Source organism: Trachinotus anak, unplaced genomic scaffold (assembly GCF_046630095.1).
Source record: "Trachinotus anak isolate AG129_WGS33_773 ecotype Australia unplaced genomic scaffold, CSIRO_AGI_Tana_v1 ptg000026l, whole genome shotgun sequence".
Classification (NCBI taxonomy): Eukaryota; Metazoa; Chordata; class Actinopteri; order Carangiformes; family Carangidae; genus Trachinotus; species Trachinotus anak.
In genome coordinates this window covers 13,761,467-13,777,024 of record NW_027273877.1, presented here as the reverse complement: position 1 = coordinate 13,777,024, position 15,558 = coordinate 13,761,467, and the positions used below count along the sequence as shown (strand labels likewise).

General features: G+C 43.0%; 1 protein-coding gene across 3 annotated transcripts in view; it reads right to left on the bottom strand.

Moving 5' to 3' along the window:
* nlgn4xa (neuroligin 4 X-linked a) overlaps window positions 1-14,579 on the bottom strand; it is a 98,353-nt gene extending 83,774 nt beyond the window's left edge. Inside the window, exons 1-3 of one of the 3 annotated variants that reach the window (XM_071464591.1) lie at window positions 14,198-14,563; window positions 13,904-14,070; window positions 536-1,265 (exon numbers count right to left, since the gene is read on the bottom strand). In XM_071464591.1, coding sequence (XP_071320692.1) covers window positions 536-986 — 451 coding nt within the window. In that variant the 5' untranslated portion in view covers window positions 987-1,265; window positions 13,904-14,070; window positions 14,198-14,563. Of the gene's footprint in view, window positions 1-535; window positions 1,266-13,903; window positions 14,071-14,197 lie in introns of all 3 variants that reach the window. The other 2 variants (XM_071464592.1, XM_071464590.1) reach the window with 2 other exon arrangements.
* Between the last annotated feature and the right edge of the window lie 979 nt (window positions 14,580-15,558).

The following is a 15,558-nucleotide window of genomic DNA, read 5'->3' as shown; positions in this document are numbered from 1 at the left end:
GCTGGAGCTGGGGCATCATGGTGGCTGAACACCATATAACCAATGCCACTTCCGGACAGCTGTTTATAAGGAATGAAAATGTGCCTAAAATAGTCCTCATCATTTCGGTTTTCATTAACTTTAAGTGGTGTATATTCCCAAACACATTTTAACAATTAACCAAATTACCAGTAACTGCCACACAGTAACGCAGGGGCAGACCAGTCTTGTGTAGAGGATGTGACAAGCTGTGTCAGAATTACTTCACCTTCAAACGATGATGATATTAAAGGGACACACCATGATTTTGTTGAAGCACCAGTGGGTTCCATAACAAGACTCAGAGAGTCTTTCTTCAAGCAGTGATATTGATTTGGATTAACAAGTGATGAACCATTTCTTCTGAGTAAAAAAATGATGCTGTCACTTTTACCAATATACTATTATCTAAGTTCAGGGTAGATCTGCGCAAGCAAGTGTGACATACAGGAGGGAACGACACAAAGACACACAGGAAGAGGGACAAGACAGATAGAAGACAAGTCTATTGACCTACCGTCCTCCGTAGGGACGTAGATGTTCAGGTAAAGGCAGTCCTCGCTCTGTTCCTGCACATAGGTTACCAGTGTATCCAAGTTGGCGGTGAACCACACGGGGAGCATGTCATTGAGTAAAAAGCGGTCCTCTAAGAACTGAGGACAAACCGGAGCAAACTGAGTAGCATTCCTGATGCCCGGCCAGGACATGGGTGGTTCCGGAGGCTGGAACCTCCGCTCCCCCGTCGGTGCCAATGCATATGGGATCCCCAAATACTGCTCCACTGGTCCCAGGATCTCATTGGGTAATGTAACCTTCACTCCCCGCAATTTTCCATAATTGGTAGTGACCACTGGGTGCTGCTGGGCATGAACAGTGGCCATGAAGATGGACGTCAGCCCTATCCACAGCAGAAGGTTGGCCTTGGCTGCGGAGCGACACATCCATGAGGGGCCTCCGGGCGCTGACATGCTCCTGCTGTGCTGAGCCTAAGTCTGGCAGGTTGTGGTTAAGGTACCAACCTCGGGTCCTCAGCGTACCCCCTGCCCCTCCACCAAAATGCTTCCTGCTCCTCCTCAGGCTGCGAGCTTAGAGAAGAAGCCCCGGCCAAACAAAGTAGCTTTCTTGAAGCTCCCCATCCTGAGAGCCGGCAAATGGAGACTGACTGCAGCTGTACGACTCCCTTGTACAGGACAGGAGAGAGCCTAGGACGGTCTTAGGTTACCTGGGCTCCAGCTTGATGGGAAACCCTGAAAGAAGAAAGAAAAGCAAACAGAGTTGATCCATCTTTCTACACAGTGCCACAGTAGATTTAGCCACATACAGTGTTATGCTGATCCACCATTTTGATTCAGCCTAAAATATTTTGATAAATATCAGGTGGCTTGCCAAGACATTTCATTTACAAATTCATGGTCCCAAGAGGATACATTTTCTAAACCTTGGGAATACCCTCACTTTTCACTTAATGCTACCATGAGTTGTGAAACGTCTCAATAACTTTTGGATGAACTGCCAGGAAATCTGGAACCTTCATGGTCCGTAAAGGATGAATCCAGCAGACTTTGGTGATTACCTTGGTTTTGTACTCGAGCCATCAGCAAACAAATGATTTTTGTTCCAGTTCAAACTGTATGAATCTGATGGTCTGATGGTAAATCTGCCATGAGATGTGGTGCAGGTCTAACTTAAATACTCAGTCATGTCTGTGATGTATTAAAATTATCTCAATTCAAGAGTTTACTCACTAGTGAATGAATAGAATGAATAGAAAAATCATGGGTAAAGGTAAGACTTCAAGGCTTACAGCTAACCTTTTAGTTCATCACTCAACACAGCTGAGTAACAACAAATAATTCTAACAATGTTAATCTTGCATTGGAGTTCATAATTAGTCTATGTAGGGTACATCCAGATTAATTAGAGCAAATTAATTTAATCATTGTTTTGGTTGTTTTGTTTTTAGGTGACAATCCTGCTACATTAATGTTCCCCACATAATTAATTTTTGATTTTTTTGTGTCATGATGTTAATTTCTCCAGTACTTTGCTTTATGAACGGACCTGCAAAACTAATGATGTCCTCATCAGCCTTGGCTGTAAATTGGTGTTTACTTCTAATTAGCAAATATTAGCATGCTCACATGCTAACCTAAAAGGCATGGCAATGGAATGGCACCCGGGCAAGCAAGGCAAGCAGCGCGATACCAACGATAGCAAAGTGGAAGTGACATCTCTGTTCCATAAAGGACCTGATATTGCCTGTTTGCATCCATCATGTAATTTACTGCCCAGCCACTGTATCTGTAGTTTCTGTCATTTTCTTCAAGCATTTTTTTGGACGCCACTGAATCATGGTAAACAACCTGCTAAACATGTCACAGTGTTGTACCACTGTGCCCAGGAACAGCCTCACAGAGCCGATAGCATGGCTGCAGAGTCTTAGTCCTGTCAACATTAACCTGTTAAGACAAACAATTAAAACTCAGAATTTCATTTTTGTTTTGGGAAAAAAAAAAGATTCAAAAATGAGTGGAGGCCTGCTGAGGTGCGGAGACTGGTTGAAATAATTTGGTGACAGTTTATTCTCAGGCTCCTCTGTGAGGGAGTTTTGGAAAGGCCTTTGAATTAGAAATCTGCTCTGCGGGCCTGGAGGCGTCTCATGGACATTTGTGTCAAAACCAGATGGCATGCAACCCATTAATTCAATTTCCTGTTGGAGCTCTCACCCCATTCCCTGCCCCCAGGTCTTAAGACATTTCTTAAATATATATTTTTCATATTTTAAGTGGTTGGGTTGAAGAAAATCTCACGCCTGACTGCTCCAATCCAAGAGTGTTGATTAATTATCCTCTCATTCAAAAAAAAACACAGTATGCCACTCAAAGTCAGGCCAAATCAATTATTAAATCTCATGCTGACCAGCACTGACTCCTTTCTGATATCAAATATAAATGAAAAAGCTACATGAATAAATGAGTTGAATCCAGCTAATAGAGTCAAAGTACATGCCAATCTTTGCAAGCGCAATTTTAAAACTAAACAGTTTTCGAACAAGGATTAGTGAAACAGAACAGAGAGGATTTAAGCTGCTGCTGACGAGTGCAGCTGCAAGGATCTGTCATGTAGGCCTGTCTGCCTGGGAACACATCAGCTGAGAGACAGGAAAATGGCTGCACAGACGCTGCTGGAAATCCACCTAAACACAGTGTCATGTGGCAACATACCAGAGCTGAGTTCACCATCACCCAGAAAAAGCTTTTTTCATGTGTTGGTATGTGGAAGGAACAAGATCGTCACAAGGTGGTGAGGCTGTGTGCAAGGCTCAATGTATGATATAAGTTATTGTGCACAGGGATGCACATGAAAATGTACACAGGAGAATAATTTCTGTTAATGGTTCCACGCTGTTCCACTTATGGTGGCCCCAGGAAGCCAAAAACAGATAGCAATGTGCCAGCAAAAGGCCAAGAAAAAGAAGACAGAAGAGCTAAAAATTGCAGGTTTCAAATTACTCATCTCTGCAAATGTTTCATGACAAAGGAAATGCACACACACATTTGTTTGGCCTCAACAATACACACAGTTTTGGCGAAAAACAGAACCTTTAAGCTGTTGGACAACAGTTGGACAAATCGAAAATATTTGTATTTCTACATGCAGAACCAACTAGCAAGTATTGAAGTATTGCCTTCCTTACCATGTAGTGTATTTTGACTCAGTCACACACACACACACACACACACACACACACACCAACCTGCTGCCCCAAAAACTCACTAGACAAAAATGTGTATTCATCCACCACTGAAAATAGTCCCCAACAAATGCTCTATGTCTTCCTGTTTAAGTAACATTTGAAAAAATAATTAAGTAAGTGAGTAAGCAGGTGTTTTAGGAATTACTTTCTGTTACACAGTTAGGTCCAAAGTTGTCGAAGACTGTATATCCACATCTATCCCATTTTGTGTTACCAGTTTTTGTTCCTCCCTTTCTTGTTTGGACATGACAGTCCCCCCATACACGAAGCTAGCTCGTGACAGAGAGGCTTTTCCCAGTTTGCTGTCGAAGAACGTGACTAACACACAAGAACTGCAGTGACCAGGTGTTTTGGGAAATTACTGAGCCTCTTTAAAAAGTGAAACAATATATCTGTGAGGTGTTTTTGAAGATTAATGTCTTCAGTTCAAGTTTGCCATCCTACCCTCAGGCTCATTTAATTGTTTCCATGGTAACAATCAATGCTGCTGACAACCAGCAGAAAGTGAGGCAAAAACATCTCAAAATTTCTGTTTTGCTAGCAATATTGTCAAACTGGCGACGAGAAGAGAAGGCAGTTTTCAAAACTGCAGTAAAGAATCCCTTCAAAATATTTTTGAGAGGAAAATATCCTCTTACATCCATGCTACTGTTCCTCTCATCTCTGAATGTCCTGGGGAATTATCCTTGTAACTGTCTTTCAAAACCCTTCTGCTGGAGCAAAAGAAGCTCAGCAGCCTCAGTTAGAAAAGAGAATACCCAGAATACACTCAAAGCTGAAAGTTAAGATAGTTAAGAATGGATAAAACATACTTTTAAAATTTGATCTGTGATCGGCTACAGATGGCTCAACTTTCACTGTGATGATACAGGGTTTCAGTGTTGGTGCGTCTCTTCATATTAAAATCTATACTTCAGCTGATGTTTGCTGCGCTCGGTTTACACTTTCACACATCTCTTAACTCTGCAAATAAATATTTCCAGAAACAAATGCAGGACCCTTATTAATCAAACATCTCAGATCAGGCCTAACTGGCCAGGATTCTCAGAGTGATGCTTTTTTTTCTGACTTTCAGGGACTAGAAGTAAAGAACTGTAAGAAAAGAATTTGGAAGAGCTCCAGAGGGGTGAACCTCACATATGGGAGGAGAGCTGTTTATTGATGACCATGACAAAAAACATACAGTCTGGACTGAGGTTACGCCAGGAGCCAAAAGAGAGCATGCACTCTCTCCACAGAGGCCAAGATCCTCGCAACCTCGCAGCATCAGGGAACATATGGTTTTGAAGCAGTGATGATTTAGGTCTGACACAACCGACAGATTCTGCAGTAATAAATCAATCTTGTAAACCGTAGTTTTCATATACTCAGTTGGACAGCGGAAAAGACAAAATTCTATGTTCACCTTGGAGATGTGCTCCACAGCCCACAGATGGTTTGCAGCGTCAGTGATGTGTGTAAAATGTTTCACAATATATGCAAAACGTGTCACTATTATAGGCTGTAATGTGATATGACTGGACAGGGCTGACTAGGCTAGTCAGCACACAACTGAATCAAATTACCTAGTATTTGAAATTGGATATACATGTATTTATTTTTGTTGTTCAGTTATGCAAAAGGATTATAGGGAAATATAATTATGAGACAAAAGCTGTTTATTAATTGTGGCATCATGTTTTTGTATATTTTACTAAGACAACTTCACTCATATGATTTGCTTATATACATAAAACCTACACACAAGAAAGTGGTGCTATTTTCTGTATTTTGTATCGGAGACAGGGCAAAGTTGCAACCGGGGATAATTGCAGCAAATCTTATTCCTTGTCAAACTGTGCTGTCCTTCTGTATGAATTTAACAAAATGTACTTAGTTTGAATCATTGTTTTGTTGACTTCTAAGTGACACGGTTAGTGTGTGTCAAGGTCAGTGTGTCGAGCACATGATGTTCTGTCATGGCTGAGGGTGGGGACAGTTGCAACAAGTTACCAAGCTAAGCAGCCAAATCAGAATCGACAACGCAACAAAATGTTTCAACATTTTTAGTTCAAAATAGGCAAAATATTCAGCAAATTTTGTTCCATAGCAGCAATATTTGCTCATTTTAGCATATAATAAAATACAAACAAGTTATTTGGGGAATTATTTTGTTAGCCTCTCATGGTCTTATATTTACATGTTCTGTTTACTCAAAAGTTCTTTGATAAATATTACTATAAATAAATAATACTATAATCTTATTGTACAACAATGCATATCTTAAGAGTACTAAGCTTATTGAGATAAAAAAGCAAAGTTAATGAGAGAAATTTCATGTATTTTTAACATGTTGCAACTATTCCTGATTCATGTTGCAACCAGCTCCAGGGTTGGTGTCAGCTGCAACATCTGAATCCTTTCATTCAAATAAATGTCATGAATGATATGTCATATGTAACCATCTTTAAATGGTAAGGGGGATTAGCAGCCAGATGTATGTTTAATAGATAGAAGTTTGGTTGGTCTGGTCCAAATAGTCTCTAAGCAACAGAGAAATGCAACAAGTGTTGCAACCGTCCCCAGTCTCCCCTATTTTTCATTGTCAAATACAAACCACAACTAAAAGGAAAGTGACATCAGATTAAGTGCCATCACTCTCACTCCTTGCTAAAAGTACAGGAAGCTTCATAAATAACTCTAAGTGCCACTCTGATGTAGGACTGGTTTTAGTCCAAGTCTAACTTTAAATGGGCACACTGGCATCATACAGGCATTTTGTGACAGATTTTTATTATTAACTCTTTCCAAATGAACTTGACTTGATCTGTTTTCATGAACAAATTTCAACCGATGACGTAAACCAGAGCCAAATAAAGACTAGATTCTCTAACACCATCATGTGCTGGCAGTGAGTGTTGTGTGTTGTGTCAGTGCCCAGAGGACATTTCACAAGAGATACAATAAATACGTGTGTGTGTGTGTGTATGTGCTGGGTTGGAGAAAGTCAAGCAAACATGCTGTGAGTCCACCAAGTCACGGTCTGAGACACTGTTAATGGAGCGGCTCCACAAAGTGTCACTAGCTCTGGGACAGAGTTGTTCATGTATTGATTAAACTGACTGTGAAGTAACAGTCACTATCACCGCTGAATTTTTCCATGAGCAGGAATCCACTGCTGACATTGTAAAGTCACTCGAATCAGTGTCTAGGTGACGAAACAGTGTGGGGATTCTCCATCAGTTATGAGAATGGAAATATTCCAGTCCCAAAGCCCCTCAGTGAAGTTGAGTGGCAGTGCTCTAATCAAGAAGTGATGGAAGCATGGATTATAGTGTCCAAGATCAATTTTTTTGAAATGTTACAAAGATGGTGGAAAGGTGTCAAAGGTGACAAAGACGCTCCCACAATAAGACTTTATGACAGAAGCTTAAGAACCAGAGCTGAAGATAAAGAACCAGACCTGTGATAATCACTTATGAACTGAAACTGATATGATGCTTATGAATTAAAAGTTACTGTTCTTAAGGCCCTTTCGTAATTGCATAAATCACCATAATCTAATCAAACATATAACACCTAACAAAGGGATTAAAGGTTTTAGATTGTGCTTTATGGTTCATAATGTGATGTAGTGATGCATACAGGATTCACAAACACATTTGCAATGAATTTAATTACAACAAACTAATTTAATGGTCGACTTGGAGCCCTTAGGTCCCCTGGGGGTCTGGGGTAGCTGCTCACTTTGACCCACTGGTAACCCAGCCTCCTTACCACGAATTAAATAATGGGAGGATTTAAATAATAAATCAAGTGATAATCTATATTTTTCTTATATTCAACAAATCCCATGTGCAGAGGTCAACCAACACAGCATGTACCCTGCTAACAGGGACTGTGTTTGTGTAAAACTATTAAAACACTACAGTGACACACACTGTTGCACTGGCTGACATGTTCCGTGAACACACACGCTGCAGTTTAGTTCAACTCAGCCACACACACACAAATACTGCCCTGCTGCCCTCAGATATCCATTACGGCACCAAATGTGGATTCATCCGCCGCTGAAAATAGTCCCCAACAAATGCTCTAACACTACGGTGAGCAGCTGTTTTAAATTATCCAGCCTTTCTCTAAAAAAAAAAGAAACTAAATGTAACACATTTTTATTTTGTTGCCAGTAAGAAAAATATCAGAAAACACTAATTGGTCTTTAAGAGTAGAATTCAGACAACCCCAAGACCCAGTGTCTCCACTCAGGGTTATAATTATTGAACACACTAACCCAAGAATAGAACATAATAAATGTTCATATTTACGACACAGCTCTTCTCTATGCACTGATCACATTCAACACATTTGCATATTAACAATGAATAAGTGTGAAAACACAAGAAAGAAACATGTGTCTGCTGATTTATTGATCAGCTTGACTTACTGTAGGTCATGAAGACCACGATATCATGCTGGGACATTTTGTAGCCTCAGCCACTGACTGTACGGACATCACTGTAAAATCACTACACATACTCGTAGGCATCCTAGCAACGGGAGATATGTTACATGGAGCAAGCCATTGTGCACCCACAGCCTGTTCATCATCTGGCTCTTTGCCTACAAGTGTGTTCATATAATGATAAAAATGCACTATGATATGGAGAATGCAGCTGCCTCACAGAAATAGTCCAGACAGTAAAAGCGGTGGACGCAGCGATGAAATTGTTGCTCATTGTTCACTGAGGTTATACGCTTGTAAACGTTCCTGTGATAAATTGACACAGTGTACAGTGTCTTTAATAACGCGGTGCTTTATGATAAACCGTCCTTCAGGCGGCCCCGCGCTGCATGCAGAGCGTGCTCCGTGGCTCTCCTTGGTGGGAGCACACACGGGGAGGTTGCGAACATTGTTCTCACTCTTAATGATTATAGGAGATAAGTCTTATGAATACCAATGAAGGTGCTCACTGTCATTTGCATTTCAATCATTATGAAATGATCCTGTCAGAGGCACCCTGTCCTCTTGACTATAAAATGTCACGGACACTTTGAACCACTGCAGCTCATAATTAGCTACAAATATACCCACACAGTATACTGTATACTGTGTTGTGTTTGTTTTGCATTGTTTCAGACCATGATGGAGCTGGATTTACTGAGCCTACTGCAAATTACTCTGAGAGCCACAAATGAATCTGTCAGAGTTGTGGAGTATACAGCAGGCTAACACTAAGTGGGCACAGGCAGAGTCACTCCTACATAAAGCATGGATGTCTGAAAAGCCATGGAGGAGCGTCCTCTGTCACCGAGCTTGAAATACTTCTCAGAAAAACAACACACCTCAGATTGCAGTCATCTACTCCTCTTCAGGCTCAATGGCTGAATTAAAAAAATACATAAAAGTCAATGCAGCCGATCTGCAGACATTCCCAAAATTCTGATCTGATTCTGATCCGCGTACATCTGACAGTTCCTGTAACACACTGAAACTAACTCTATCGTCCTTTACAAGGCTGCAAGTCACACTCACGATTACACCTGAGGAGTCTCCAGCATACAGTATGTGTTTGGACACTCAGGGGAAACAGAAGCAGACACAGGGAAAACATGCAAGCTCCACACACTGGACCTCCAGCCGGCCAGCTCTGGATTCCACAGCAATAACTGCTGAGCAGCCTCGCAAGTGGTGCAGTGGCTCTCCTTTGTGAAATGTCCTTTGGCAGGATAATGATAAAACCAGCCTGCGTGCTTAAACCTCCCTGTTCTCAGCAATGACGAATCACTTTCAGCAGCTATTTGAACACATTTCTAAACTCGTAATGAGACTGAGATTCATTTTCTACGAGAGCGAATAATGTTTTTCCTGTCAATCTAAGAAACATATTGATTTAACAGCTCTTATTCCTTTAAGCTCACTTAAAACAACCTGCATAAACTGATAAGCCACATCATGAAGAGACCTATTTTGTAAATCTATATTTAAAAAAGACACAACAGAACATATGTGTGATGGAGCAACAGCCTGGAAACACACAGTTTCCATCTTTGGATTCACTTGTGAAACTGACGCACAGAGTTGTTTTCTGTTGCTCTTAACAAAAAGAATCTTAAAGCTCCACACAGTCTAAAGGTAGATGTCCATGTGTTTGTGAATATAAAGCAGGTCTAGGTTCTATATTAATACTGTGAAAGTATCAAAGCCTCAGTCCACAGAGAAATGCACACAGCCTGTATTCAGAGACTGAGCCTTAAAACCAGCCGTCGGGACTTCTGGAACTTTGTGATGTCACAGCAAACCAGTCACCACTTGGATCTTGGATCACTCAGAAAACAGTCAGCCAATCAGAAGAGAGGCTCAGAGGAGATGTGCTCAACATAAACAAGGCTTCATACTTGTGAGGCAGGATACTGTGTGGATGTCTCGGTATACAACCTCTGGTCCCACCCAGCGCTGGATGAAAATGAATGAACTCGTTGTTTACTACAGGTTTTTTCTCTTGAGTTGAATAGGAATTGAGTTTCCACTGAAACATACAGTGTTGTCTCCAGGAAGTAGCTGCATGTTCCACACTTACAAAAGCTTTCACCTTCTGCCTGCTCAGCTTTTATATGCCAACAAACTATCAGTAATATAAATGTAAACATTACAACCTTGAACAGCGTTATGGCTCCACCTGAGTACCGCGTGATAACATTCAGCTTGCTTTAAGCAGAGCAGGTAGTGACTGGGCCTGGATCATGTTTCCCCTCCGAATCTGTGCAGCAGGTCACTATGACCCACAGTTAGGTCTTGTTGCTAGGCGACATCTAGTGGTCGTAGTGATGATGACAGGAGCAAAGGGAAAAGTGCGGTGACGTAGTTTATAGAGCGACAAAGTCCACGTCAGGAGGAGGTTGGGGTGGATGGATGAATATGACACAGGAGAGTGGTGTTCGATTCCCATGTGACAGTAGCAGTTTATGTTGTTTCTATTATCCATGACCGTTCACTGTTATTATTGTAACCATGACAACAAAGATTGTCTACTTATTTTAACCCAAATCACCATCTTGACACCATGTCTTGAGACCATGACAACCAGGGCCTGCTGTTGAAGGGGCACTATTTCAGGAGACACTGCTATGGGTCGTATCAGAGGGTTGGAAAAAACGACCTGTGTGGTTGTTCAGATTTGAGGTCTGGTTGTCAGGACTACAAATCAGTACAAAACCCACATTCTAGACTTGACTGGACTCGCCGCCCTTTGCACTTCTCATCCATGCCAAACTGCAGCCCATACTCTGAATGTCAGAGAGCTGGGGCTTGTGAGAATCAGTTATGCACCACAGTAGACTCAGAGGGCCTGTGGATATTACTCCTGGTGCCTGCTGCCTGTGCAGAGACTCACTGCTGCAGTTGCAGTACACACCTTTTGGAGCCTATAACAATTGTTTGGCATTTTGTCTTAAATGCTCCTTTTGTTGCCAGGTTATTTTTTTGGATTTTTGCTCATGTCATGATCCAACATGTAGCATAAACACCATAATTAAAGTAAAGTCAGGATTTATCAGCTTTATGTAGCCGTGTTTATTTTGTGAGGATACTGAAGCATTTCCACTGGCACACTGTGTTTGTGTGTCTTTCACTCTGTGGCCTGAAAAGTGAGCAACACCAGATACTGGAAAACTGAAAATACATGTAGAGGTCAGCAACCGATACTGAGGTTTTGTTCCTCTGGTTTTGTACGAGGGCGAAACAAAACTAACCACAGGGGTGATAAACACAGGCTCAGGGATAAGTTTACACAAACATGTTTGCAAAACCAGTTTGTGCCCCAACATGAAAGAAGAATATCCATGAGCCAAACACCAGGCAGATTTACTCCAGACTATTTAGCTGACCCTGATTTATCTTTACCCCTGCTCTTTAAGAGTCTGTGCACGTCACTGACACTCGCATAGTCTACACAAGTCAAACAAATGAAGGCCTGGGGTGAAGGCTCAAGCCACCATTGCCCTTCACATGCAACTCATTTATATATTTATAAGATTAACACAATTCCAAGGGGAAAAGTGCGTCTGAGACCCTGAAAACGCAGCAGAGTAAAGACTGAACATAAAGTTCACAGATTCCTGTCACTGCCATTTTCTTAGCCGGTGCAGGTTACTGCAGCAAACCTGCTGTACACGCAACAAAGGAATGATGGAGTAATGAGTGTGTGTGGGACTGACTCACAACAGGACATCTTACTGTGCAATAATCCCTCCTTCACAGCTTTATTACACAAAATAATATGTATCAGTGCCACCTGGCAAAAAAACAACACGTTACACAGCTCCTGCTGTTTCTACCTGTTAGTCGTGTGTTTGTGTGCTCGAGGTTTAGGCAGATCAGCAAACAGCTGCCGGCTCAGCATCCGCACGTCGTCACTGACCTGTCAGGTGAATATGCTGATGCACTGTATCATATGATGAGAGGCCCTCAATGGAAGTTACGCACAAGGAGTGAAAGGATTGTACTTGTGATGCATAAAAAAGCTGCAACATTCTGTCATTTCTACACTAAATAACTTCCTGTTGTGTCCTCTTAAAAAGGCAGCAGGGAAAACTGTGGTCTGTGTTAACATCCATGAAGGCAAAACCCAAAACGGTGGGTGTGTATTTGAAAGGCACACATGCTCACCAATAAATTATCCTCAGACAAAAGACTAAAAACCAATTTCCTGCTTTAGTTCTCTGCCGTGTTTCCAGGAATCTGGGCTGACATTTGGAACATGCACGATGTGTGGATTATGGGGCGACGTCGACTGCATGTTGTAAATGTTTGACTTTCATTTTGAACGACACGACTTTCATCCTGGATGAACTGTGTGGTTTGTCTAAATTGAACAATCACAAGCTCCCGGGAGAGAACTATGATTATAAGAGGATGATTGTGGTGCAATAACATGCACTTTGGTGGAAGTTGGTCATGTCCAGTTCTCTCAATCACTGTGAAACAACAGCACAGCCAGAATCAACATAATCTCCTGTGAGTTTACACCTGCATGGCCATTTTCCCTCTCCTCTTTTCTGATAAAGATGGCGAGGGAAGGCGGTGAGTCGGAGCTGGAGGAGGATCTTCAGCTTCTCCTTGGAGATTAATTTATCAGTTACTACAAAGCCAGTGCAGACCTGAGCAGGTTTGAAATGCACCAGCACCTTCTCCCTGCACACAAACACCCACCCACACATGCATCAACATTTACATCTCCTGTATTTTCCAGTTAGAGATTTTATGATCCGTGTCCTCGTGGGCATCTTCGGCACCGAGTTCAAGAACCTAAAAAAGCCACTCTGGACATCATCTTGGAGCAGATCTGTGACGACAACACACACACACACACAAACACACACACACAAGGTCATCTCATGTTAAAGCAGCAGCCTGTGTGGAGCTGCAGTGAACCCCTGTTGCAGAGGCTGCCTGAAATGCCACCCAGTGTGGATACAAGCTTAAAATCACAGCATTAGCAGCGGTGTAGCTGTAAAAAAAATTCTTGCAGGGCACAAACCCCACTCAACACCCCCCTCCCCAACCCCACCCCCATCCCCCCTTTCTTCCCTTTCCCTCAAAAAAAAAAAAAAAAAATCCACATCCAGATATCCACACCACCATCTTGTGGCTGCCTGGATGGAGAGGCGCGCAGAGAGCAGCAGCTGCTGGAAGATGCCCCTGTCTGTTGCACCTCAGACACGGGAGAGTCGCAGGGGGAGAGTGGGGGGAGTGGTGGTGGTGGTGGGGGGGACGCAGGTGTGAAATGGGTTTAAACGCTCCGCTATCTTGAGGGAGAAGCGCTTTGTGCTGTCAGATCACAACTGTCGCATTAAAGTTCACCGAGCTGTTGCTTTTGGCACCGAGTTCGGTCGGAGCGCCGCCGCCAGCCTGCGTGTCCACACACACTTAACAGCCGTGGGATTTCACCGCCTGTGCTCAGCATCTCCACTGGCTGGCTGTCGTTTCATCACTCAAACATTTACAAATCAACTACATAAAAAATAAAATTAAAAAAAACAAAAAAAAAAACGCTCCACCGGAGTCAGATGAAAGTGCGCAAGGCTGAGGCTGAGCTGCTGCTGCGGGTTTTTCTGGGTGACAGAAACTCCTCACTGCGCCTGTTTACTCACATTTTTCTAACAAGTTCTGGTTGTGAAAACGACACCGATCCGGCTGAGGGTTAAGAGTGACTGTCTGATGATGGATTCCCTGTGGATTGTGCTCCTCTGCAAGGCTGGAGCGCGTCCGGGCAAGCCGTCAGAGGAGGATGAGGAGGAAGAGGATGAGGGTCAGCGCCCTGAAAACGCACAGAAATTCAGCCTACATTGCTTTCACATAGGCTACGTTTGTCCCGTCCCCCCCCTCCCCGAGCTGGAGGAAAAGCTGGAAGGCTCCGCATCCCATCCCGGCGGCAGCGCACTTACCTCAGCCTGTATCTCCACCGTGTGACTCTTGATGTAAGTCCCGACTTCAGGCGAAATCCACAGCACACAGCAAAACCAGAACAAAGTCCGCGTCCAGCGCGCCGCTCCGCAAATCCGAAGTCAGAGGCGCAGTCCCGGCGTAGCCCACTGAAGGCAGCCCCAACTGTACGTCCTATACGCGTGTGTGTGGGGAAGTGTGTGCGTGCGTGTGTGTGAGAGTGTGTGTGTGTGTGTGTGTGTGTGTGTGTGTGTGTGGTGGGGGAGAATAGAGATGCGGCTTTATCAGCACAGAAGATGTTTCAATGAGTCATTGCAGAGGCACTAGAAACGGTTCTGAATCTAATTGCTCTCATGGAGAGAGTGTGTTGCGAGGACAAGATTAGTGATAGAGAAACCAGGTCTCTCTCTCCCTCTCTCTCTCTCTCTCTCTCTCTCGCTTGCCATTGGACTACACCGACTGAAATTTACTAAGCCTGCAGCCAATGGATTGCCGCATTCTCTCCATCACCCTTAAGCAGCCGCTGTGTTGTGGCAGCTGTGGCATGGAAGCAGGGAACATGGCACCGGCTGCTTTACAAACCGGGGTCCCGGGGCCTCCCAAGGGCCCCTCGGAGCAATGGCCTACTACTGAACTTTACAAAAATGTAAAGGGAACTTCTTTTTTTTCCAGCTCCTGTCACAGTTCTGCTTCCTGTGCCTGGGACATGGGGTCCGCTCAGGACACAGTATTGGCTCCAGGACAAGATGTGGGACCCCAGTTACCCCAATTACCCATCAGTCCCCACGAATTCATTTTGTTATAATTAGTTTTTAATCCTTGTATTTGCTTGACAGCAACTCATTAATGTGGATAACTGTAAAATCAACCTTTTTTTCCTTTCTTTAGAGCTTACTCATCAGTGGAAATTGTGAAATTGCCCCCCCCCCATGATGCATTGTTACTTCACAGAGTAAGAGCATATTTCATGTTTTAAACCCTGTATGTGCCAGACACACACTGAAAGAGAAAGAAGTGAAAGAGACTGGAAACATTTATATGTGTACGAATGTGTGTTTGTGTGTAAAAACTCCTTTTGACACAAATTGCAAATATGCAACAGAACAAATGTAAATCTACGATGTCTAATCCTCTCTCACAGCTGCAGTCTCTCAAAGTCCAGACAAAAGTATCGTGTCATGTTCTTGTAGTGGAGCCACGAAGCACATCATCATTTCAAAATCAAGTAACATGATTACAGGGTGACACAGCCACGATATTTCAATCGCCCTAACCAAGTGATTTTTGTGCCAAAGTCTAACCACACCTTCACCACAGTGACGGCAGGTCAGAAAACAATGAACAACAGCACCTGTTGTGGTGC